At 35.5% G+C, this 25,331-nt stretch overlaps 1 protein-coding gene across 6 annotated transcripts in view; it reads right to left on the reverse strand.

Moving 5' to 3' along the window:
* GPHN (gephyrin) overlaps positions 1-25,331 on the reverse strand; it is a 429,918-nt gene that overhangs the window by 197,017 nt on the left and 207,570 nt on the right. For 2 of the 6 annotated variants that reach the window (XM_010962275.3, XM_074365372.1), the window contains exons 6-9: positions 11,861-11,927; positions 5,752-6,024; positions 4,286-4,393; positions 1,946-2,011 (exon numbers count right to left, since the gene is read on the reverse strand). In XM_010962275.3, the coding sequence (XP_010960577.1) occupies positions 1,946-2,011; positions 4,286-4,393; positions 5,752-6,024; positions 11,861-11,927 (514 nt within the window). The remainder of the gene's footprint in view (positions 1-1,945; positions 2,012-4,285; positions 4,394-5,751; positions 6,025-11,860; positions 11,928-25,331) is intronic. The other 4 variants (XM_074365373.1, XM_010962278.3, XM_010962279.3 and 1 more) reach the window with 2 other exon arrangements.

Below are 25,331 nucleotides of genomic sequence, written 5' to 3' on the forward strand. Positions count from 1 at the left end.
GATTTCACAGATTCATCTAAATCTATTTCTGATTCCAATGGTGCTTATAGCTTAAAGATTTGTTGCTTGGATCAGTAAACTTCCAGAGTAAATATATTCTATTGTTCATAATTCTTAGATTGTGCAATGCATTTTATCTTCAAGTATTCTAAACTGAGGTCCCAAAATCATAATTCTCATTTTTGAGGAGAATTTGTAACTATCTAGTCATCTCCTAGAACATCATCCTTTGTCTTTCTCTTGCACTGAGAGGTGCCATAGTAGAGAGATTAAGAGTTCTGATTAAGGAGCCAGGCTGCCTGGACCCAAATACCAGTTCAGTCACTAGTTATATGTCCTGAACCACTTTGTGCTTCAGTTTTCTCATAGGTAAAATGACAATGTATGTAAACTGTAGATATATGTAAAATGTTTTAAAGAGTGTCATTCAATTAATATTATTTTAATATACCAAAATCCTTAGGGATAGAAAGAAACAATAAAACCACAAACATATAAAATGTATATTCTTCAATTTTCTGACCAAAACTTTGTGTCTCTGGTCTTTTGTAATGGTGTTATTTATTTCCAGGCAAATATGTAAGAATGGCAGGTTGCTAACTCTAAGCATTTTCTCTCATAAGTTCCAAATAAATGCTCTAGGAAGACAGACTCTTCCTGACTGGCTATATCAACCTAACATATTATTTCCTCTATATCCTTTACCAAAAGGAAATCAGCAACTCTTTTTCTTTCCAGGGCAAACAGCAGATTTTCCTGCATCCAGTGGAGCCTGGGGAACATCATTATTGTGTGGGACTTCCCCAGATTTAATTTCTGTCAGTAAGACATGATTTCCTGTTAGGTATCTCCAGGGCGATCTTCCCTCTTTGTCTCAAATTTCTCATTGCCTCTCATTATGACTTGGATTTTTGAACCTATTAGTTACCTTAAGGCTGCAAAGTTAAGTTATAATCTCTTCAGATTTGGATCCAGTCTCCTTGCAAAGACCTTTACATTTATTTGGTAACCACAGAGGGGCAAGATTTATTTTCCTTCTGTGTGTCACACTCCGCTACTGTTTATCTTCTTGAATCAGGTTTCTCACACAAATATGAAACTTTAGGGATTCCTATTCGATATATTTCTGTTATTATAAGGAAGACTTTTCAGCTCTTTGATGAGATAGTACATACTGAGATAAATTGGTTAAGATGCTTTTTCACTGTAGACAACAGTTTACCCTTCTCTGTCTCTAATTAGTTGTTTTTTTAAAGTAATTTATTGGCTTAGGTAACTGAAAAATCAAGAGGTAGGTGTAATTCAACAGGGACTTGAGTAAGTGGTTGAACAATGTGACCAAGACCCCAAATCTCTCTCTCTCTCTCTCCCCCCACCCTTTCTCAGTATTGCTTCTTTACTGTTGGCTCCATTATTGGCAGGCATTCCTTTCATGGTTCCATAATGGCAACTTTTAGAGTTATACATTTCCTCATTCATATCTGGTAGGAAACAGAGAGTCCCTGTCCCCAGTAGTTCAAATAAAATCTAAGAGATGAGACGCACTTGCTCTAACTGACCTGAATTACATGTTTCTTGAACTAAAAACTGTGACTACATGAAATGTATATGCTGATGATATTAAGCCAATCTACCCTGGAAGGTTAGTTAATACCACTCAAACTGAGAAATGTGTAGTATTAGGAACAGGGAATGGGAAATGGCTGCTGGAGAGGCAACTAATTAATACCCATTATGAGAGGCATTCCTCAAGCTTATTTCCTGAAAAAGCAAGATAATCAGTTTGGCAATCAACAACAATCAGATTACTAGGAATTAACTATTGAAGAGTCAGTACCACTGACCAGGTTTCACTTTCTTGAGCGTAAGAAGTGGATAATTGAGTTAGGAAAGTAAAGAAGCAAAAAAAGAAAGAACTCTTTATGAGCTGGAATAATTCACTTACATTTGTATTCTGAGCCTTGTATTCATATTTGTATTCTGAGCTTGTATTCATAGCATCTAGAAAGAACTGTGTAATAGTATACTCAATTTACAAAGTTTATAATTTCCCCAATATATCTTATTTGCTAAAATAACCTCTTGTGACATGTAATTACCATTATAGATGAGAAACTGAATTTTAAATCCTAAGTAATTTGCCTCAAATATTAATTGGTAAAGTCAGAGCTCCTATCCAGGTCTCTGATTTTAAGTTACATAATTTTTACATTAATCCAAATTAATCCAAATTGCTTCACATGCCTTAGAATGTGACCAGCTGAAGGAAATTGTGGTTCTTCTTCAATAGGTAATCAGATCCTCCCCTTTCAAAATTTAATTTTTAAATTTTACATTGGTAAAGCTTGTGAAACCAGACAAATAGTTCATAGAATTATTCCAAATGACTGTTGTCATGTAGAGATCTGAAACACTGGCAACAAATTCAGGGTATTCCAAGCCAATGAGGCTCATGAATGAAGTTAGTGCCAAATAAATCATTCACAGAGATAACATGTTTTTTTAGGAGCACAAAAACATTAAAGACCTTCCCGTTCATTATTTTCTGTTACCTCTTTTATCTTTTTCATTCTTTTTTATGAATGCTAGATCTGAAGAACAAGAATATTATATTCACTGATGTATAGCTCTCATTATCATTTGTCAAAGGAAGCACAAAAACATAAGTCTACTTACAAAACTGAGTATTTGTCAAAAAGACCATAACCACTACTTACAAATGATTAATAATTTACCAATAAATAATTTTCTTTAATTTATTAAATCAATTTACAAATAATCAATGATTAATAATCTACTAATTTCAGAATATATTTATACCACATCACTATTATATTAATGTCTATAATATTTAATTTATTAATAATAAATTCAATTTATGCAAAGTTCAATTTAAAAAGTTAATAAATGAGAAGTTCTTGGATGATGCCATATGATGACAGCTAGAACACTTAAACACATTCCCAACTACTTCCTCAAGAGAATTAAGCCCTAATAATTTGAAGAATCCATTGTATGTAATAATTAGTTTCTCTCCAATGAATCTAGAATGGTACTAGTTATGTACAACCCTTGGGAGAACTTAAAAAAAGAGATGTTCCAAGTCACTTTATGTGCAATAACATGAAACTCAGAATATGATAACTTAAAAAGCTTGGTTATGAATACAAAACTTCCAAATACTTTAGTCTGAAATCCAGGATGATTATTACAGTTGCTACAGTTGTTGCTTTATAATATGAGAATACAAAAGACAATTTCTGCTTCAAGTTCGGTACATTTTGGAATGTTTATAATTCACAGCAAAGCGTTAGCTGGAGAATTCAGTCATCAATTGAAATTCATTAATAATTTTACTAATTGATATTTACATTTTCTACTTGGCCTTTGACTTAGCTAAGTTTATTTCCAACCAGGCATGGCTTGTTGAATATAAGGGCTGAAGTCATCATTTGGCAGTGTATCTCTCAAGAGACTACTGATGCTAGTTTTCTTCCCTGCATCCTCCTGAAATTCTGGGCGTTTTTACTTTCTCAGTATTTAAAACCAAATTTCACTTTACTACATATTCTTCTTCTTTTTTCTTCTCATTTTACATCCATATTAGAAACTAAGAAAGTTTTTTTTTTTTTCCAGCCATGGTGTAATAGTTACTGCTTATTCAGTTATATTTATAAGTTTAATCTTTTCTAGCCTGGCACTTTATACAAAGTATTATTCAGCCAATGACTGAAAGAAGCTATATGTATCCTTAAAAGTTTCTATCTGAAGATCAGTAATATCAAAATTTGTATACAAAGACTCAACTCTCTAAATGGTTGTAATGAGAACACAGTGAAGGAAAAGAAAATAAGATGCAAAATCATGAGAAAAAAGCAAGGTTAAAACAAATTAAATACTATCTTGACCAATCTATTTAGATTTTAAAACTTAAAGTGATCTTCTTAAGTGATTATCTTAATCAAACCAGATAATTTATTTAAGGGTATGTGGTGAAATTACTAAAGAAAAAATAAAAACTCTGAGCAATGAATTTCTTAGAAGCCATGTGACGAAAGTTCATTGCCATATAGTACCAAATCTTAATGATGTTAGAGTACTTCACGTACAGGAGAAACTCTATTAAATTCCCAGCTGGAAGTGGCCCTTACTCTTTCACAAAAAAGCAGTAGTGAGGGTCCTTCAGAATGAAAACACATCTTCTGTAATGTTATAGCCTGCCTCCAAGGATAGGAGGAAGGCTGTATGCTTGCAAAATTATTAATGCAAAAGCCTCTTGTCTTACCCGTTCCTCTGCACTGCCTGTTGCATCATGGGAATAACTGATGAGACCAGGGATGGGCTGCTCACCGTGTGCCATGATAACAGCAGGACTGGTGTAGAATGGATGCTTCTAATGCACAACACACAACAACTATGAATACAGTGACAGGAAAACATGAAACTATACAAGCAAAATGACTGGAAAGAAAAAAAGGGTGAAAACAAATGGAACAATGAAATGTCAAAAATTCTGTACAATGACAAAATCAGCTTTGATTTCAAATGGTATAAGCTTTTTTCTTAAGGTTGAAATCAATGGTACTTTTTTACTCTTTTAGTTAAGAGTAAAAATAAGAGAACACATAATGATTTTAAAATGTACCTGTTTCATCCATCAGTCCCATAAAAACAAAACAGAACAAAACAAATTTTACACACAACTTAAATACTTACTATCCTTAAGAACTGAATGGATCTGGAGATAGAATGATCCAGCCTTCAGTGAAAGAACCACCTACTGGTTATCGGAATAGACACTTCAAAAGGATCTCTATGATCCTTTCCAATACATATGTTGTCAAAAAAAAAAAAAAAAAAAAACAACAACAACAAAAAAAACCCTCTTGCTAATCTCATAGACAAAATACCTGGATGAGCCATAAAACTTTAGAAATTACTTCACATAGTGATTAGATTTTCAATCTTTATGCTCTTAATCAATGAACAATCATTATTCCCAGAAGTGATATGCTACTGTCTGAAGACTTTAAAGTACACAAGATGGACTATACTAGGTATGGATAATAATGTAAATCATGATCTGTGACTTAATTAAGATGATGACTAAATTTACTTAAGTACCTCATGGTACTCTATTTACTCCCAGAATTGCCCAAAGAGAATCTGTAACACTTTGGTACTGTTCTAGTAATATTTGTTAGTTTATTAAATGGAAAATACAAATACCTTACATCAATTTCTTCTCTATACAACTAGGGTAATTTGTGTCCAATAGTTAAATAAGTGCTTAGTGAACTGCTAAAAAGTTCTCTTTTTAAAAAAATATTTATGAACTTTTCTCAACTAATTCTTTAATCATCTTGGTCTCTTACCTTCAGTTTGGGGCTTATTTAAGAATTTGTAAATATTTTATGTTCTGAATATATAAACACTGTATATTTAGTATCATCACAAAAATGACATCTTCAAACAGTTCTTAAATGTCACATTGTTTATCATTGCAGTTATTACTTCAATAGGTAAGAGCAGTATCTTTAATGACCCAGAACTCAACAAATTTCAATGTCTTCAAGAACTCTACATAATGGAGGGAATATAGCTGTGGAGTGTCACAAATATCCCAGTTCTTTTTTAAGGATGCCCTGACGCGGTATTTAACTTATGGAAGAATGGGATGCAAAGAGGGATGAAACCAATACATTTACCTGTGGGTCCTTTAGATCTTTGGGTCTCTCTCAACAGGCTTACCTTGGCAGCAATGGCTGCTGCAGTTATATGTGATGAAGAACTGTCTTCTGTTGAAGCAACACCACTGTCTTTCTTCTCTTCTTCCTCTTCTTCACATTGAACCCCTTTGTCTTCAGTCTGTTTATGGGGGCTAGTTGTGGGAGGAGGGGAAAGAGGTGGTGGTGGGGAAGGTAAATCTTCAAGTTCATCATGCACTTCCTTTACTTTTACAATGGCGTCACGTAAAAGGTCAATGGCATGAGGTAGAGCTGGCAGTATGAACTGAAAGCATTCCTGTATGCAAGAGGAAGAAAAAATGAAGATAAAGCATTTTTATAGGCATACAGAATGGTAGCAATCAAGTTTGTTTGTGATTTTGGATCTGTATTTCTCTCCATCCGTCTTAAGAATGAATATTTAAAGCATTGTTTTTGCAATGTGAAATATTAAATAAGCATGGCATATATTATAGTATCCTCCCTAAGCTGAAGAACTACAGTACTATACAAGTACACAGTCCTTTTTTTAAAGTAAAATTTCTACACAGCTTTGGGGTTTAAAGATACCGTTTTTACCTTTCTGGTTAGAGCAGAGTACTAGAACTAACAAAGCAACTGGGTAGTGAACTATTTTATTCAGAGAGCTAAAGTTCTGACTATCATCATAAAGTATAGCTAGGCAACATGCACAGTATGTAAAAACAGATATAAGTTTGTACAGAGCACTACATAAAAATCAATATAGTCTCTTGCTTTAAAAAATTTTTTTTTTGTGAAGGAAAGTACAGCATTATTGCAGGGTGCCAAGGGAAGAGAACAGGCAGCTAATGCTCAAAAGATGCCCACTATTACCAATAATGTACCACCAAAAGAGAATAGGTAAGAACTTTAAAAGGGGAACATACTGCCAGATACGTTTAGGCAATATGTTTGGGCAGAAGTCTTTCTTTTCTATATTTAAAGTAACTTACCTTAAAATCTAACAAGTAAAGAAGTATCTTAAAATTTACGGAGGGCTATACCTGGAATACCTGGAAGGTACTTAATCTTTTAACCTACTGGTAAAGATTGTAAAGAATTTATCCTTGATTAAAAAGAGGTTTGGCCTTTACTCTCAGCTTTTGGGAGGTGATCTGGAGTTCCTTGTAGTGTCATGCCTAATAAGAGTGTCTCTGTTTGCCTGGGGGCTTTAGCCAGTGAACAGTCAAAACAATGTAGTTTATAATGAGGGCTTTGGGAAACATGGTCAGTTTTGTCTCTGGAAAAAACTGGGACTGGCTAGACTAAAGCTCAATCTTGTAGGCAATATGTGATCAAGTCTCGATAAAAACTCGGGACACCAAAGGCAAAGAGGCATGTGCCTAGTAGCAAAACTAGGTGATTACTATCTTATTTTATTGCTAAGAGGAGATAATTCTGTCCATGACTCCATGGAAGAGGATGACCAGAAGGCCCGTTTGGTATCTCTTTTAGTCTCTGCCCTATGTGCTTCCTTCCTTGAGTGATTTCAATCTCTGTTCTTTCCCTGTAATATACCATGACTGTGAGTATAACAGCTCTCAGTGAGTTCTGTGAGTCCTTCTAGTGAATGATTAAAAGTGAGGGTGATTTTAGAAATTCCCTTAATGACAATTGGTGTCAGAAGTGAGGGTAGTCTTGTGGAATGCTCCAACTTTGTAGTTGGCTAACTTCTGCAGTTGGCCGAACTCCTTACAGTTGGTGCTAAGAAGTGGGATTTGATAGAAAGACCCTGACCCACTGAAACATGTGATCTAGGAAGTGGAAGGAAGAGAGAATAGGGGATGACAAATCTTTAGTACCTGGATGAACACAGGGTCACCCACAGTATGGAACTGCAGCTTCAATTAGTTACTGGAGATAAAATTAGCAATTAAATTTTGAAATGAAAGATCTAACTCCTAAGGAGTTGTATCACTGGATGCTTAAAGAAATACAAAATAACAAGAAACAAGGTAAATATACAACCCCCTGGTTAATGTTATCTGTACTAGCCAAAACAAAAGAAATGGAGAATATTGGGGTGGATCCTGAGACTGGGCCAAACTTGATTCTGGATAGTCTGCTATATAGCTCCTAGCCTCAGAGCTTCTTCCGAAACAAAAATGTACGTTAAAGCAATAGTGAATAAACTTAGACTGATTCATTAAAAAATGGGGAAAGAGAAAAATAAGAGATGTAAGGGACTTGTCCTAGCAGTGTGAAAATATTTAAATGGTTAGGAAATATATGAATAAAGTGAGCATCGATAAAGGCAAAACAGATTTCTTAAAGAAGCACTGTTGTGGGTTGAGTGGACAGATAGGAGCCCTTTCTGGTCTCCTAACATTCAGGGGTGCTAAGTAAATCTCTACCCTAGTTTGGAGGAATTTCAAAGCTAGGAGGCAAAGAAACCTTACCTTGAATCACCTTAAGTGATGGTCCCATAATCTAATCAAGATAATACCTCATAAAAGGGTCTGGATCCCTTGGCCCAATCCAGGCCTAGAAATTCAAGGCTATATGCACACAAATGGCTAAAAGCATGAGACAGAGAAGAGACTTTTCTAGGATTCGTTGACATAGGAGCTCCACGTACTGTGATTCTAAAACCTATTGAAGTCCTAGTGAGGGGTTCAGTTAGACTGGGAGGATATATGAATGCAACAGTTGATGGGATTAAGGTGAAAGTCTGGATGAGAATTAGAATGTCTGGACAGAGAACTTTATGTGAAATGATGAGTCTCCTTTACCTGAATATATCATGGGGGTGGATGTTGTATTTAGAGAATTCTTCCCTACTTTATATTGTAAAACAGCAAGACACATAAATCCATTCTTCCTGCAATGTAATTGGACATGCTAAATGGGACCACACAGGTTAATCTGCTGTACAACTACTCTGTGGGGAGTGAGGACTGGGGCTTATAGTAAAAACCTGTGAGTGCCACCCAGCAACAACTGCTGGGATTTTGGATCAGAAAATTTCCATTTGAGAGACAATTACTAGCTTGCTATTGGACTTTAATTGAGACTGCCCCTATGACTGAAGAACATAAAATAATCTTGAAACCTAAAATATCCATAATGTCTTGGGTAATGTCAGAGAAATGCTCTAATGGGGAAGGCAATGCCCAGGAGAGTTCCGTAATAAAATGGAAATGGTGCATATAGAATCATGCTACCAGGAGAATGGAAGGAGGTACTCACGAGCAGGCAGCCTCTTTTCACCTAGGGCCGACTTCGGAACCACCTGAGCAGCTGCTGGATCCTATGGCCACTTGGGCCACTTGGGCGGAGCCCTATAAACAGCTTTCTATTGATCAACAAAGAGCTGCTTGGTTTATGGATGGCAATTCCAGGGTGAAGGGACAGCATCCTGTTTGGAAGGCCGCCACTCTGATTGAAGAAGGTAAAAACAAATCAGCTCGATGGGCTGAACTGCACGTTTGCCCCTATGTCTGGGTTTTTACTGACTCATGCGAAGTGTCCAAATAGCCTGGCCATATGGGCAGGCAGATAGGCAATGGAAAGCTGGTCTATTAAAGGGATACCTATAGGGGCATGGCCCTATGGAAATCACTCAGGGAATATAAGGGGTATATTAAAGTAGATCATGTTAATACTTATCAGAAAAACTCCCTCCCAGAATTGGAAGTTGATTGGTACTGGTAAGCAGATATTCTGGTGTGCTTACTTGACATGGCCACCTGGGCACATGAAATGAACAGACACCGAGGGGCTGCAGTAATGCAGAAATGGGCTGAATCTAGACGTATTTCTCTTACACTTTCTGAGGCAGAAAATGCCAACAAGAACTATTCCGTCTGCTAAAAAGAAACTTAGATGGCAGAGGGCTATGCAGCTGATTCCACAGGGAGAAGGTCCTGCACATAGCTCGCAAGTTGGACTGATGCTAGTAGTCCCTGGAGGCTAAAAATGGGTACTAGCAGGAATAGACACTTATTCTCGTATTAGCTTTGCTTATTCAGTAGTAGATGCAAACGCTCAGTGTACTATAAAAGGATCAGAACAGAAGATACTGTATCAATTACTGTGGAGACACATTTCTTTAGACCAACGAACACACTTTTATCTTCAGAGCAATGATATGATAGAAAACTGAAATAGGCAATTTAAAGATTTATTGTCTAAAATGGGAGGAGATAAAGGCCTGAAGCCCTCATCAGTGTGTGATCACACAAAGGCCAAGGGAGGACTCCCACTAGATAGATTCCTCTACTTTTCTGAGAAGAAGGGGTGGGGGAAAATGCCAGTATAACTTATTTCTTTACGGTTATACTTTTTCCTTTTCCCCCACATGACTTCAACTTTCTTTTTTTCTATTTGATGCACTGGTCCTAGGAACAGGGCTGCAACTGTGGGTGCCAGAAGCAGGTATGATTCTCAAGCAGAAACCATAACTAAATTTTTAAACTTTTATGTCAGAATTTCTAAGGGCCTGATTGGGGTAGATTGTGTCTCACTCTATCTGGACAAACTGGGATTGACAGTAAACGAAGTTTTATATTGCCTGGTGTTTCAGATTGCCCACAAGCTCTGTGCATATGTAACCTTACATTATGTGAATGGAAATGGACTTCGTGGGAAGCACTTGCCAAACTAGTATTACTGATGCCAAACCCAACTGTCTCATTCAAAGATTTTCAAAGGAAAAGTGTGGGTGTAAATGGAGAGAAGGAGGAATGGTAGCTGAAGGTAAAGGAATGAATAAACGGGTTATGCAACAAAGGAAACCCAGTATTATATTGGTGCCTCAAAAGAAGCTTAGAACAAGAGATGACATCATTTCTTAGCCTATTCGTAGCAGATGCCAGAAAGGGAAAATCCATATGTTGTTGAGACTACTGCTTTTGGAACCTGACAAGTGTGTAACCTGAGGAGCACTGTTCTGGAACACATTTTGATCACATGACATGATGATGATAGACTAACTGTTAATGTCTATGTAGGATTTCAGTAATGTGCCAGTATCTTCTGACTCTTATTTTTCAGGTTATATCTACCACTACACTGCAATATATAATAACAGGCATTATTAGCAAGATTAGCAGGATTAAAAGGCTGATATTGAGGGTCATATGTATCGGAAATTTGAGTTAAATCCTCCTCAAAATATAATACCATTGGGAAATGACTGGCCTGAGCAAGAGAGCTAATTTCTATGGTAAACAGTCCTGTGCAAATGTATCATAGGGTACAAGTAATAGTAGATTAGGTGGAAAATAAGTAAATGAGCACAAAAATATGAAAATGCATGCAATGGCTTTAGAGGATGATTTACCCATTTTTCTAAATCTATTCAGAATACACTGGTACTTCCAAATCTTAGGAATACTGTTGTTATGTCTGTAATATAAACGCTATACTAAATATAGAAGCCCAGCCAGACAAATACGATTGTTTTGCTATGAGAGAGAGCCCTGGCCAAAGGTCAGAGGGTAGCTTGTGTAATGAAGAATTAATCTTACCCAAAGGGTGTCTGGCCTTTACTCAGTTACTGGGAAATGACAGGAGTGCCTCTGTTTGCCTGGAAACTTTGGCCACCAGGCAGTCTAACGGTGTGATTTACGAAGGAGGCTTTGGGAAATGTGATAACAGTTTTTCTGAAAAGTGTTGGAGACTAAAGGTATTAGCCCAGATTCTGGGAAAGGCTAGAGACTAAAGGTCAATCATATGTGCAGTTTGTGATGAGCCTCAATAAAAATTCTGGATGCTAAGGGCTTAGAGCTTCCAAGCTAAGCAATAATCCCTCCGTGGTTACTGTGCTGATACCAGGGTAATGTGTTCATGACTCCACAGGGAGAAGATAATAGAAGCTCTCCATTTGATACTTCTCCTTTATTCTGTCATATGCACTACTCCCAATGTTGATTTTAATCTGTATCCTTTACCTGTAATAAACCATAACTGTGAGCATACCATCTTTCAGAGTTCTGTGAGTCTTTCTCATGAATTATTGAAACTGAGGGTGGTTTTGGGAACGCACTGAATTGCAAATGGCATCAGAAGTGAGGGTAGTCTCGTGAAGTGCTCCAACTTTTTGGTTAGCTAATTCTCAGAGTTGGCCAAAATTTTTTACACTAAACCATATAAATCTCAAGGCTGCTTACCTGAGATCCTTTCTTGCTACCTGGCAGGTTAATTATAAGAGTTTTCCCTCTGATTCCACATACAGGCCTGGAAGGAAAGAGAAACTAAATGAATACTGAATTAGAATGAATGGTTGGTTTAAACACATTAAACAACAAAGATCAATCATTGTACTTTACATGTGAACTACTGCATTAGGAATAAAATTGTTAATAGCTAAGATTCACCAACAGTTATAAAAATTGGGCACTCAGGTTTTACAACAATGGTTAGTGTGGTAGATTATAAAAATGTACTGAAAAAGAAATCAGAATAAATTAGCAACTTTAAATAAATAAGGGCCAAATTATCTTTTTTCTTTGACTTCAGCCTCTTCATATCTCTTACCATACTACGAATTCAATGAGATAGTGTATTAAAAAGTGACTAGCACAGTAATATCTATGTTCAAGGGTCTAACACATAAGGCTCTCACAAGTTGAGCGTGATATTTGAATTCTTGCTTCTCAGGGAGTCTATATGTTTTAAAGTAAAATAAGGTCCCACAAATCAATAGCAGTGGGAGAATTTAGAGAGCTCAGCTGTTAACAGATCCATTGATAAACACAGTCAATTTAAAGTAGGAAGTTCTTCCAGAGAGCACTGTAAATTTTCAGAGCACTGTAAATTTTCAGGCCACTTTTAAATCAAGTGTTTAGATAAGAAACATAAACAGAAGAAAAGCATGAAAAACCAGAATCAAGAGTTGAAGGCCTTAATTTTATATAAGAGTTGGATTCATGCTCTTCTAACAACTGGCTATGTTACTCTAACCTGGTAACATACCATGGTAACATATCATTTGAAAACAAGAGGATTGGATCAGATTAGTCTATTTCTAAAATTTTACAACTAAGATTGTAAGTCACATTAGAATGTTATCCTAAAACTTCCATGATTGAGTTTCTACTTTAACTCTTTGAAATAACCTAAAATTGTCATATATTTTATTGTCTTTTTCTTGTCCCATTCACAAAGAGTTCATAGCTATTTATTTAAAACTTTGCACATTCTTTTCTTTTTAATTGAGATACAAGTGACAAATAACATTGTTTTGGTTTAGGTATACGACATAATGATTTGATATATGCATACACTGTGAAATGATTATCACAATTAGTTAATATTCAACACCACAACAAGTACAATGTTTTTCTTATGATGAGATCTCTTAAAATCTACTCTCTTAGAAACTTTCAAGTATACGATACAGTATTAACTATAACCAATATGGTGTACATCACACCCGGGATTTAGTAGAAGTTTGTGCCTTTTGACCACCTTCACCTATTTTGCCCACTCACCAACACCTGACATTGCCAACCAACAACCTGTTCTCTGTATCTATGAGTTGCTTATTTTAGATTGTACTTATAAGTGAGATAATACAGTATGATTTGTCATTGACCTATGCCACTTAGCATAATGCACTCAAGGTCCATCCATTGTGTCACAAGTAGCAAGATTTTCTTCCTTTTTATGACCAAATAATATTCATTGCATATTTTATATATATATATATATTAATGGACTATCTGTTAATCTATTAATGGACACTTAGATTGTTTCCATGTCTTGGTTACTGTAAATGGTGCTGCAATAATCATGGAGGGGCAGATATCTTTTTGAGGTAGTGATTCTGTTTCCATTGGACAACTACCAAAAATAGAATTGCTGGATCATACGGCAGTTCTATTTTTAATGTTTGTAGGAATCTGCGTATTGCTTTCCATAGTGGCTACACAAACTTACATTTCCACCAACAGCATGAGGGTTCTCTCTTTGCCATATCCTCTCCAACACTTGTTATTTCTTGACTTTTTAATAATAGCCATTCTAATATGTGTAAGGTGATATCTCACTGTGGTTTTGAGTTGTATTTCTCTAATTAGTGATGTTGAACATCTTTTGATATGCCTGTTGACCATCTGCATGTCTTCTTAGGAAAATTTTCTATTCAGATTATTTTTTTCTTAAATTGTTGACTTATATGAGTTCTTCATATAGTCAATATTAACCACTAATTGGATATACGATTTGTAAATATCTTCTGCCACTTGACAGGTTGTCTTTTCGTTTTGCTTATGGTTTCCTTTGCTGTGAGAGCTTTTTAGACTGATGTGGTCCCATTTGTTTTAATTTTGCTTTGTTTCCTCTGCCTGAGGATACATATCCAGAAAGATATTACTAAGACTGATGTCAAAAGTGTACTGCCTATGTTTTCTGCTAGGGGTTTAATGATTTTACATTTTACATTCAAATCTTTAATCCATTTTGAGTTAATTTTTGTGTATGGTGTAAGATAGGGTCTAACTTCAGTATTTTGCATGTGGCTGTCCAGTTTTCCCACCATGATTTATTGAAGAGACTCTCCTTTCTCCATTCTATGTTATTTGTTCCTTTGCTGTAAATTGTCCATATATATACATGGGCTTATTTCTGGGCTCTCAATTCTGTCCCATTGATTTGTGTCTGTTTTTCTGCCATTACCATGCTGTTCTGATTACTACAGATTTGTAGCATAATTTGAAATCAGGGAGTGTGTGATACCTCTAGCTTTGTTTTTTTCCCCTCAAGATTGCTTTGGCCATCTAGGGTCTTTTGCAGGTCTATACAGACTGAAGGATTTTTTGTTCTATTTCTATGAAAAATGTCATTGGTATTTTGATGGGGATTCTACTGAATCTGTAAGTTGCTTTAGGTAATGTGGATATTTTAGCAATGTTAATTTTGCAACCCCTGAGCATGAAATACCCTTCTATCTCTTTGTGTCTTATTCAATTTCTTTCAACAATGTCTTAAAGTATTCCGTGTACAGTTCTTTCACTTGCTTGGATAAATTTATTCCTAGGTATTTTATTCTTTTCATTGCAAGTGTAAAAGGAAGTGTTTCATCAATTTCTCTTTATGCTAGTTCACTTAGTGTATAGAAATACAACAGATTTTTGTATATTGATTTTGTATCCTGCAAATTCACCGCATTGGTTTATTATTTTTAATAGTTTTTCCGTGGAGTCTTTATTGAGTCTTTTATATATAAAATCATGTCATTCACATATAGTGACAGTTTCATTTCTTCCTTTCCAATTTGGATGCCTTTTTACTACTTTTTCCTACCTAATTGCTCTGGCTAGTACTTCCAGCACTATGTTGAGTAAGGGTAGCAAGATTTGCCATCCTTGCCTTGTACCTCATCTTAGAGAAAAAAACTTCCAGTTTTTCCCATTGAGTTTGATGTTAGCTGTGGGTTTATCATATATGGCTTTCACTCTGTTGATGTTTGATACTCCTGTACTCATTTTATTGAGAGTTATTGATCATAACTGGCTGTTGGCTCCTGTCAAATGTTTTTTCTGAATCTTTGATAGAATCATGACTTTTATACTTTTTGTTCATGTGTTGTATCATGTTGATTGATTTGTGGGTACTGAATCATCCTTATATTCTTGGAATAAATCCCTTTTGATCATGGTGTATGATCCTTTTAATATATTGCTGTACTTGGTTTGCTAATGCTTTGTTAAGAATTTTTGCATCTATGTTCATCAGGCATACTGGCATGTAACTTCCTCTTTGCGTGTTGTCCTTGTCTGGTTTTGGTATCAGGATAATGTTGGCCTTGTAAGAAGAGTTATGAAGTGTTCCCTTCTCTTCTATTGTTGGGAAGAATTTGAGAAGAATTGGTACTAATTCTTTAAATGTTTGGTAGAATTCACAAAGTAAGTCACCTAGTCCTGGACATTGTTTCTTGGGAAGTTTTGATTACTGTTTCCATCTCCTACTAATGATCAGACTATTCAGATTCCCTATTTCTCATGATACAGTCTTTAAAAGATGTATGATTCTAAGAATTTATCCATTTCTTCTAGGTTGTCCAATCTGTTGGTGTATAGCTGTTCACAGTATTTTCGTATGATCTTTTATATTTCTGTGATTTCTTTGGGTAATTTTTTGTTTCTGACTTTATATGTCTTCTCTCTTTTTTTCTTAGTGAGTCTAGCTAAAAGTCTGTCAGTTGTGTTTATCTTTTAAAAGAATCAGCTCTTAGTTTCAGTGATCTTTTTAGTCTCTATTGCTGCTCTGATTTTTATTTACTTCCTTCTACTAATTTTAGCCTTTGTTCCTCTTTTTTTTTTCCTACTCTTTCCTTTAGGTATAAGGTTAGATTGTTTATTTGAGATATTTCTTGTTTCTTGAGGTAGGACTGAACTGCTATAAACCTCTCTCTTAGTACTGCTTTTGCTACACTCCACAGATTTTGCATTTTCATTTTTATTTGCATTGAGGTATTTTTTGATTTCTCCTTTGACTTCTTCATTGACCTGATAGTTGTTCAGTAGCATGTTGTTTAGTTTCCACATACTTGTGGCTTTTTCAGCTTTCTTCTTGTAGCTGATTTCTAGTACCATGCCATGGTGGTGGAAAAGATGTCTGATATGATTTCAATATTTAAATTTATTGAGACTTGTTCTCTGTCCCAACATATGGTCTATCCTTGACAATGTTACACGTGCATTTGAGAAGAATGTGTAGTCTGCTACTTTTGAATAAAATGTTCTGTATAAGTCTCTTAAGTCCATTGGTCTAATATTTCATTTAAAGCCTATGGTTTCTTTTTGGCTTTCTGTCTGAACAAAGTATCTTTTTTTTTTAAATGAATTTTTCAATTTCTTCCACAAATGTTTCACAGTTTTCAGTGTACAGGTATTTCACTTACCTGATTAAATTTATTCCTCAGTACTTTATTCTTTTTGATGCAATTATAAATGAGACTGTTTTCTTAATTTGTCTTCCTGATAATTAGTTATTGGTGCAAAGAAATGTAACTGATTTTTATATATTAATTTTGTATCCTTCACTTTATATCCTTCAAGTTTACTGAATTTATTTATTAGTTATAATTTTTTTTTTGGTGAAGTCTGTAGTAGGGTTTACTATATATATCGTGTCATTTGCAAAGAGAGGCATTTTTTCTTCCTTTCTGATTTGGGTGACTTTATTTCTCTTTCTTATCTAATTGCTCTTGTCTAATTGTTAGGATTTCCATTACTATATTGAATAAAAGTGGCAAGAGTGATTTCCTTGTCTTGTTCCTGAGCTTAGAGGAAAAGTTTTTAGTTTTTCACCATTAAGTATGTTAGCTATGGGCTTGTCACACATGGCCTTTATTATGTTGAGGTATGTTCCCTCTATACTCACTTTGCTGAATGTTTTCATCAAGATCTGTATTGATGTTCACTTTTGTCAAATGTATTTTCTGCATCTATTAAGATGATTGTATGATTTATATCCTTCATTTTGTTAATGTGGTCTATCAAACTGATTGATCTGTGGATGTTGGGAATTTCCCCATATCTTTTAGGTTGTCCACTTTGTTGGTACACAATTGTAAATAGTAGTCTCTTATGATTCTTTGTATTTTTGTGGGATCAGATGTAATGCCTCCTCTTTCACTTCTAATTTTATTTGAGTCCTCTTTTTTCTTAGTTTAGTTAAAAGCTTGTCTATTTTGTTTATCTTTTCAATGAACTACCTCTTAGTTTCACTGCTTTTCTATTGTCTTTTTAGTCTCTATTTCTTTTTTCTTTTTTCACTTTGATCTTTGTTATTCCCTTCCTTTCACTAAGGGCTTAGTTCTTTTTTCTTTCTCTCTTTTAGTTCTTTGAAATGTAACATTAAGTTGATTCTTTGACTTCTTTCTTATATCTTAATGTAGGCATTTATTGGTATGAACTTCCCTCTTAGAACTGCTTTTGCTGCATCTCTTAAGTTTTGGTATGTTGTTTTCCATTTCCATTTGTCTCAAGATATTTTTTGATTTCCCTTTTGATTTCTTCTTTGACCCTTTGGTTGTTCAGTACCATGCTGCTGAATCTCCACATATTTAGAAAATTTTCTGATTTTCTTATAATTGGCTTCTAGTTTCACACTACTGCAGTCAGAAAAGATGTTTGATATGATTTCAATCTTTTTAAATTTCAAGATTTGTATTGCAGCTTAACCTATGTGTGTTTGAGAAGAATGTGTATTCTGTTGCTTTTGGATGAAATGTCTATTTAAGTCCACCTATTCTAAAGTGTCATTTAAGCGCAATGTTTCCTTACTGACTTTCTGTCTGGATGATCTGTTCAATGAAGAAAGTGGAGCATTGAAATCTCCAAATACTGTGTTGCTTTGTATTTCTCCCTTCAACTCTGCTAATATTTACTTTATATATTTAGGTACTCCTATGTTGGGTACATAAATATAAATGTTATATCCCCTTGTTGGATTGATCTCTTTATTATTGTGGAATCACCTTCTTTGTCTCTTACTGCAGTCTTTTTCTTGAAGTTTATTTTGTCTGATACAATTATAACCATCACAGCTTTCTCTTGTGTTTCATTTGCATGGAGTATCTTATTCCATCCTTTTACTTTATGTGTCCTTACATCTGAACTTAGTCTCTTGTATGCAACATATGGGGGGGGTGTATTTTCTTTTTAAAATCCATCCAGCCACTTTGTTTTGATTAGGGAATTTAGTTCATTTACATCCAAAGTAATTATTGATAAATGTGGACTTACTGACATTTTGTCAATTGTTTTCTTGTTGTTTTACAATTCCTTTGTTACTTATCTTGCTCCCCTCATTTGAGATTTGATGATTTTATTTTGTAGTGTTGTGCTTAAATCCCTTTCTCTTTATTTTGTGTGTATCTACTATAGGTTTTTGCTTTGTGGTTAGTGTGAACTTACATAAAACGCCTTTTATTTATAAGTCTATCTTAGGCTGACAACAACTTAGTTCAAACACATTTTAAAGCTCTTCAGTCTTACTCTCCCCACCATGTTTTATGATTTGATGCTGCAATTTGCATCTTTTTAACTTGAGTATTCACCAAAAAGTTACTGTATAGCTATTTTTTACTACTTTTAACCTTCACACTAGTTATAAGTAGTTAATCCACTACCATTACAACATTAGATTATTCTAAATTTAACTATTTATCTTTACAGTGTGATTTATACTTTTATATGTTTTTCTATTTGCAACCTTTCATTTCATCTTTTTTATTACTAAGCATAATTTTAAGTTTATATAATGTTGCTTATTTATTAAATTTTATTTTATTGAGTTATAGTCAGTTTACAAAGTTCTATCAATTTCCAGCACAATTTTTCAGTTATATATGAACATACATATATTCACTGTCACATAGCTCACTTTTTCACTGTGAGCTACCACAAAATCTTGTATACATTTCTCTGTACTATACAGTATAATTTTGTTTTGCTATTCTATATATACTTGTCAGTATATACAAATTTCAGACTCCCAGTCTGTCCCTTCCCACCCCTCCTCCCCCCTGGCAACCACAAGTTTGTATTCTATGTCTATGAGTCTGTTTCTGTTTTGTATTTATGTTCATTTGTCTTTTTATTTTCCTTCTTTTTTTAAAAAATTCCACAAATGAGCAATGTCATATGGTATTTTTCTTTCTCTTCTGGCTTATTTCACTTAGAATGACATTCTCCAGGGACATCCATGTTGCTGAAATGGCATTATGTTGTCATTTTTAATGGCTGAATAGTATTCTGTTGTATAAATATACCACATCTTCTTTATTCAGTCATCTGTCAATGGACATTTAGGCTGTTTCCATGTCTTGGCTATTGTAAATAGTGCTGCTATGAATATTGGGGTACAGGTGTCATTTTGAAGTAGGGTTCCTTCTGGATATATGCCCAGGAGCGGGCTTCCTGGGTCATATGGTAAGTCTATTCCTAGTCTTTTGAGGAATCTCCATACTGTTTTCCAGAGTGGCTGCACCAAACTGCATTCCCACCAGTAGTGTAGGAGGGTTCCCTTTTCTAGACAGCCTCTCCAGCATTTGTCATTTGTGGACTTCTGAATGATGGCCATTCTGACTGGTGTGAGGTGATACCTCATCATTTCATCTTAAAGAAGTCCCTTTAACTTTCATTGTAAGGTCAGTCTAGAGGTGCTGAATTCCTTCAGCCTTCACATGCCTGGAAAATTCTTTAACTCTCCTTTGTCTGTGAAAGAAAACAGCTGGGTAGAGTATTCTTGGCAGACAGTTTTCTTCCTTCACCACTTTAGGTATATCGTACCATTCCCTTCTGGCCTACAAAGCTTCTGCTGAAAAATCTATGGAGAGTCTTTTGTAAGACTTGTATATAAAAAGTTGTTTTTCTCTTCTTGCTTCTAAGATTCCCTCCTTGTTAAATTTTGACAATGTAATTATGTGTCTTTGTGCAGGTAGATCTCTTTGGTTCATCTTTACTGGAACTCTGTGGGCTTCTTGGATCTGGATATCTGCTTCCCAGATTAGAGACATTTTTAGTCATTAATTATTTCTTCAAGTAAGTTTCTGTCCCTTTCTCTTTTTTCTTCTTCTAGAATTCTTATAAAATGAATATTGTTCTGCTTGATATTGTCCTGTAAGTTCCTTAAGTTATCTTCACTTCTCTTTTGTTCCTCTTTCTGGATTAATTCCATGGCCCTGTCTTCATGTCTCTGATCCTTTCTTCTGTTTCATCTACTGCTGTTGAATCCCTCTATTGAAATTTTCAATTCAGTTACTGTATACTTCAGATCTATTATTTCTGTTTGATATTTTCTTATATTCTATTTTTGTTGAAATTCTCACTTTGTACATTCATTGTTCTCCTGGCATTTGTGAGCACCTTTATGACCATAATTTTGAACTTTTTTTCAGGTAAACCACTTATCTCTGTTTCATTAAGGTCTTTTTCTGAGGTTTTACCTATTAGGTACAGAGAATTTGATTGATATATGCTGCTGGGATCTTTGAAATTTTATAAAGCAAGTTCACACTATCTGTCTTTATGTAGTTTCCTTTTCTAAGGATAGTGGCCATAAATTTATCCTTACTGACAATTATGTTATATCTGTATGCATTTTAAATTTATTAAATATTATGAAACCTGGAATCTATTTTCCGAGAATGTTTCCAAGAATGTTCCAACTTTTAATTCCCTCTAACACAAGATTAGCAGCAAATTAAAACTCAGTTAATTCTTATTATTCCAACTTTTTGGACATCAAGCCTAGGCCTGTTATGTCTCCAACAATACTTTATCTGCTCTAGGTTGATACCCTAATAGCACTTTTAATAAAGCTATTGGTATAGACTTCCATCAGTACTGTATGTACATAATAGTTATAATATTTAGATCACCACTTCTGTGTGTATTTGTTTGTGTTGTGTATATGTGTGTGAGTGATACAATTAAAAGCCTTAGTATACAGCCATGAGAGATTATATCTGTTTTTCCCCCTCAATCTCTTTGGCCTCTTTTTTTTTGCCAAAAAATTTGATCAGATGTAACAAAAATTCTTGGTTCCTCAGTCTCCGTGAATCTTTAAAAATTAATTTTGAGATGGGGTTTTTCATTTCTAGAATGTCCAGAGTTACTGCAAGAAGAAAATACTTTACTTTTGTATAAAACTTTTTGGTTAATAAAGTATTTTTACAAACACTATTTCATTTAATAATTTTCAAAAATACAAGCACCATACTCTTAGCATATTTCAACACTTATTAAACAAAGATCTGCATTAAGTATTATGGGATAAATGCAACCCAATTCGTTAAGGAGTTTACAGATAAAATACAGAACATTAAAGCAAATAAGCAAGCAACTACAAGAGAGCAGGTGATGACAAACTATCCTAAAATATTATAAGTTCAAAATAAAAGCAGTGAACTTCTACATGAGTGTATAAAATAAGTCTTTATGGAACAGATAGCATTTGAGAGATTTTATAAAGAAAAATACTTCAACAGGTAGGAAAGGGGTGGGAAGGAAACAAAAAAGAGCACATTCTAGATGGAGGGGGAAAAGCAAGGTAAAAGCACAGAGACAAAAAAGCACCAAGTTCATCTTGAGTATATTAAGTTTATTATCCAATGACAGCACACTATACTTGGAGGAAAAATGTGAGATGAGAAATAAGAATGAAAAGATGTTGCAGTCTGATAGATTAATAATTCTCAATGTTTGCCCTATGCACCAGCAACATATGCATCATTTGGGAATTTGTTAGAAATATAAAACCTCCCACACTACCCTTCTCCTTTTCTCACTGCTACTGACCTGCTTAATCAAAAACTATGGGGCAAGACCCACCACTTAGTTCCTTACCAAGCTCTCTAGCTCATTCTGTACCATTGCAAAGCTTGATACACTATGCTTGCATTTGGGTACTACTACTTACTATCAGAGTAATCTTGGCTTAGTTTCTGAAACTCTACAATGTAGTTTTCAAAATCTGAGTTCTTGTAGGCATATACATATAATGTATATACAGTGCTTAGTATACAGTGGATCCTTAATAAATACCTGCCCCCATTTCCCTTGGAAAGTACATTGGGATTAGACACTTGAAGTCATGGATTCACTTAAAGAACCAGAATGTATTCTTAAGATATTGGGGACCACTGATGGATTCTGTCAATATTATCAAGCACTGTTTGGGGAATAACAGTATAAGATAAACTGAAAGGGGATAATACAAGACATAAAGAAAAGAAAATCTTACAGTAGAAAATACTAAATAAAAGTTGAATGACTTTTGTTTCATGTTCTGTGATGTATCTGTTTCAATACCTCATTCAGTACCTTGTTTTTTTCTAGAGACATCCTACTTTCTTTTATGCTATTTTTCAATTTTCTTTTTTGTGGGGGAGGAGGGGAGCAGAACCTGTTATTTTTCTTTGCTATTAATGATGTGGCAATGAGGCTGCAAAGACTTCTGAATAAATTAACATCTAACACTTAACTAGTGTTTGTTATATGCCATGCATTTTACTGGCATTTTTATATCACACACACAAAACCCCCTCAAGGTAGGTATACAATAGTATATTCAATTTTTATATGTAACTATAAATTACTGTCAACTTTGATAGAAATTACTTGACTTTCAGTTACAATTTTTAGATATTCCTGTAACTGACATAGAAGATAAAATTATTTTTGTGAGCACTAATTATAATAGCAATATTTTATTCAATGAAAGGTTGAGATAGATTTTTCTGAATTTATACTTACAAAATAAATCTCAGAAATTAAAAAGGAAATTAGGAATAGGATAAGGATTTTTGTTTATTAATTTTGAAAGAATATTCTAGTTTTTGTCTTCCTCAAAGATACCAAATTAAAAGAGGCATGAACAGCCAGATATATTCAATATTCAATGGTAATGTAAAAGTAGTTTTCTTAAAAATAAAGAATACGTTTAAAAATCAGGTGAACTCAGCTAGTGCACAAGTCTAAATAATAGTTTGAACTGTCATTAATTTCAATATGAACTCTGCTAATGGAGAGCTATCAAGGGCAAGAAGCAAAAAATTGTATGATAATTTAATATAAATTTGTTATTTAAAAACACCTTCAAAAAATACATAAAGTATGGTTATCAGGGTGAGTTAATTAATTCACTGAGCAAATATTTACTGAGTACATACCGCAGGCAAGGCAGTGTTATTTAGATAATGGGGCTACAATAATAAGTAAACACTGCTGCCCTAGAGAAGTTTACAGATTTTCAGGAAAATATCAGTAAGTGTTAAGACAGTTAAATAAGTGTGACAAGCATATTAAAAGCTATAGGAACAATAGGAAGGGCATTTTAGTCTTATGTCAGGGAGGGCAAGGGATGATCAGCAAAGGCTTCTAGAAGGAAGGAAGATCTAAGGTGTCACCTGAAGAGAGCTCTCCATGCCCAACTTGCTGCCATGAGAGGACACAAAAAGGAGTCAGTAGTACAACCTGGAAGAGGACTCTCATCAGAATCTGAACAAGATGGCACCTAACCCTTGGACTTCTGGCCTCCAGAACTGTGAGAAGTAAGTTTCTGTTGTTTATAAGCCACCCGACCTATGGCACTTTGTTAGAGCAACCAAAATTAAGACAGTGGGAGATGCTGCTAAAAAGACAGAGAGGAGGGGCTTCAAGATGGCAGAATAGAGGATATGGAGCTCATTCTCTCTCCCAAATACATCATAAATGCATCTACGTGTAGAAAAACTCTCACAGAATACTTATTGAACTTTAGGCAGAAGATCTCATATATTCAAAGCCACAAGAAAAATCTCCATGAAACTGAGTAAGATGAAAAAAAGAAAACCCACAATTGGATAGGACCTGCACCCTGAAGAGGGAGCAGTGAAAGAGGAAAATTGCCCTCACAATGGGAAGCCCCTTCAACATTGCGGACATTAGTTGGAACAGAAGGGGAGCTTCAGAGACTTGGAGGAGAGTGCAGCAGCCGCTCTGTGGCAGACAGAGCAGAGAGAAGTGGGCAAGAGGCTCCATGCAGTCCCAGCCCAAGATGCGAGCCTGCTGGTGCATGCTGGGACTGGGTCCTAAAGTTCGGGATTCAGAGGACAGTCCCAGGCATAGGAATGAGGTTGGCTGCAAGGAGACAGCCTGAAGGGGCTAGAGTGAGGTACTGGCTGAAACTTGGAGAATACACAGGACAGAGTACAGATCTGCTATGGGAGCCCTGTTAACTCTCTCTTGTGAAGGGAGAGGCAGGACACTACCACAGCAACCTCCTTCTCTGTGAGCTCACAGGGCGTGGCCCTGTCATAAAAGCCCCACTGTTAAAGTGCTCACAAAGGGAAAGGTGAGACCCATCGAAAGCAATCTCCTTCTCAGCTTGCTCTGGAAGGGGGCAGTCACTCGTGGGTTGCTCCCAATCAGAAGCAGGGCTGAAATCTGAGTCCATTCTCAGGGGCGAAGTGACTTTGGAAGCAGGGCTGAAATTTGAGTCCTGTCCTAAGCAGTTCTGGTGGATTTACACTGTTGGTGCCTTTGTAAATTCAGCCTTCAGAACATCTGAGCAGAATACTGGTGCACGACTGCAGCAGGTATGGAGTTAACAGCAAGCATTTGTGTGTGGAGGTGGGGTTGGGATTTGGGATGACTCTGTAGCCCAAAGCAGATCCTGGTGCCTGACTTAATGGATCTGCCCTGGTGGCTTTCTGAGCACAGCACCTGAAGGACAGGCAGGCTACCTGCATTCCTAAGGCTGAGGCGGGGCACCAAGGGCAGCCAGTGCCAACAATATTGTACTTTTTGAGCCTGAAAAATGACAGGAGACACCCCAGAGGGCACTTCCCAATGGACATCTATTGTGCAGAAATACTCAGTGGCTCCTCTCTCAATGGGAGTACTCCAGTCTAGCCCACCTCATGCCATAGTTCAGAAACAAAATCTGGTGACTTCTACTCCAACAACTGGGGAGCAGACATGGTCCCCAACAGGGCTATAACAACCACAGAGCATGGAGGAAGCTCTGCTCAATATCCAGTGCAGGCTACAGTCATCCCAACACCAATTACATTCCCTATCAAAGGGTTAACAGTCAGTACACATGGAAGAAAAACTTGACAGTCTTCCATACTAAAGACTGCAC

The sequence above is a fragment of the Camelus bactrianus genome, chromosome 6, assembly GCF_048773025.1.
Source record: "Camelus bactrianus isolate YW-2024 breed Bactrian camel chromosome 6, ASM4877302v1, whole genome shotgun sequence".
Classification (NCBI taxonomy): Eukaryota; Metazoa; Chordata; class Mammalia; order Artiodactyla; family Camelidae; genus Camelus; species Camelus bactrianus.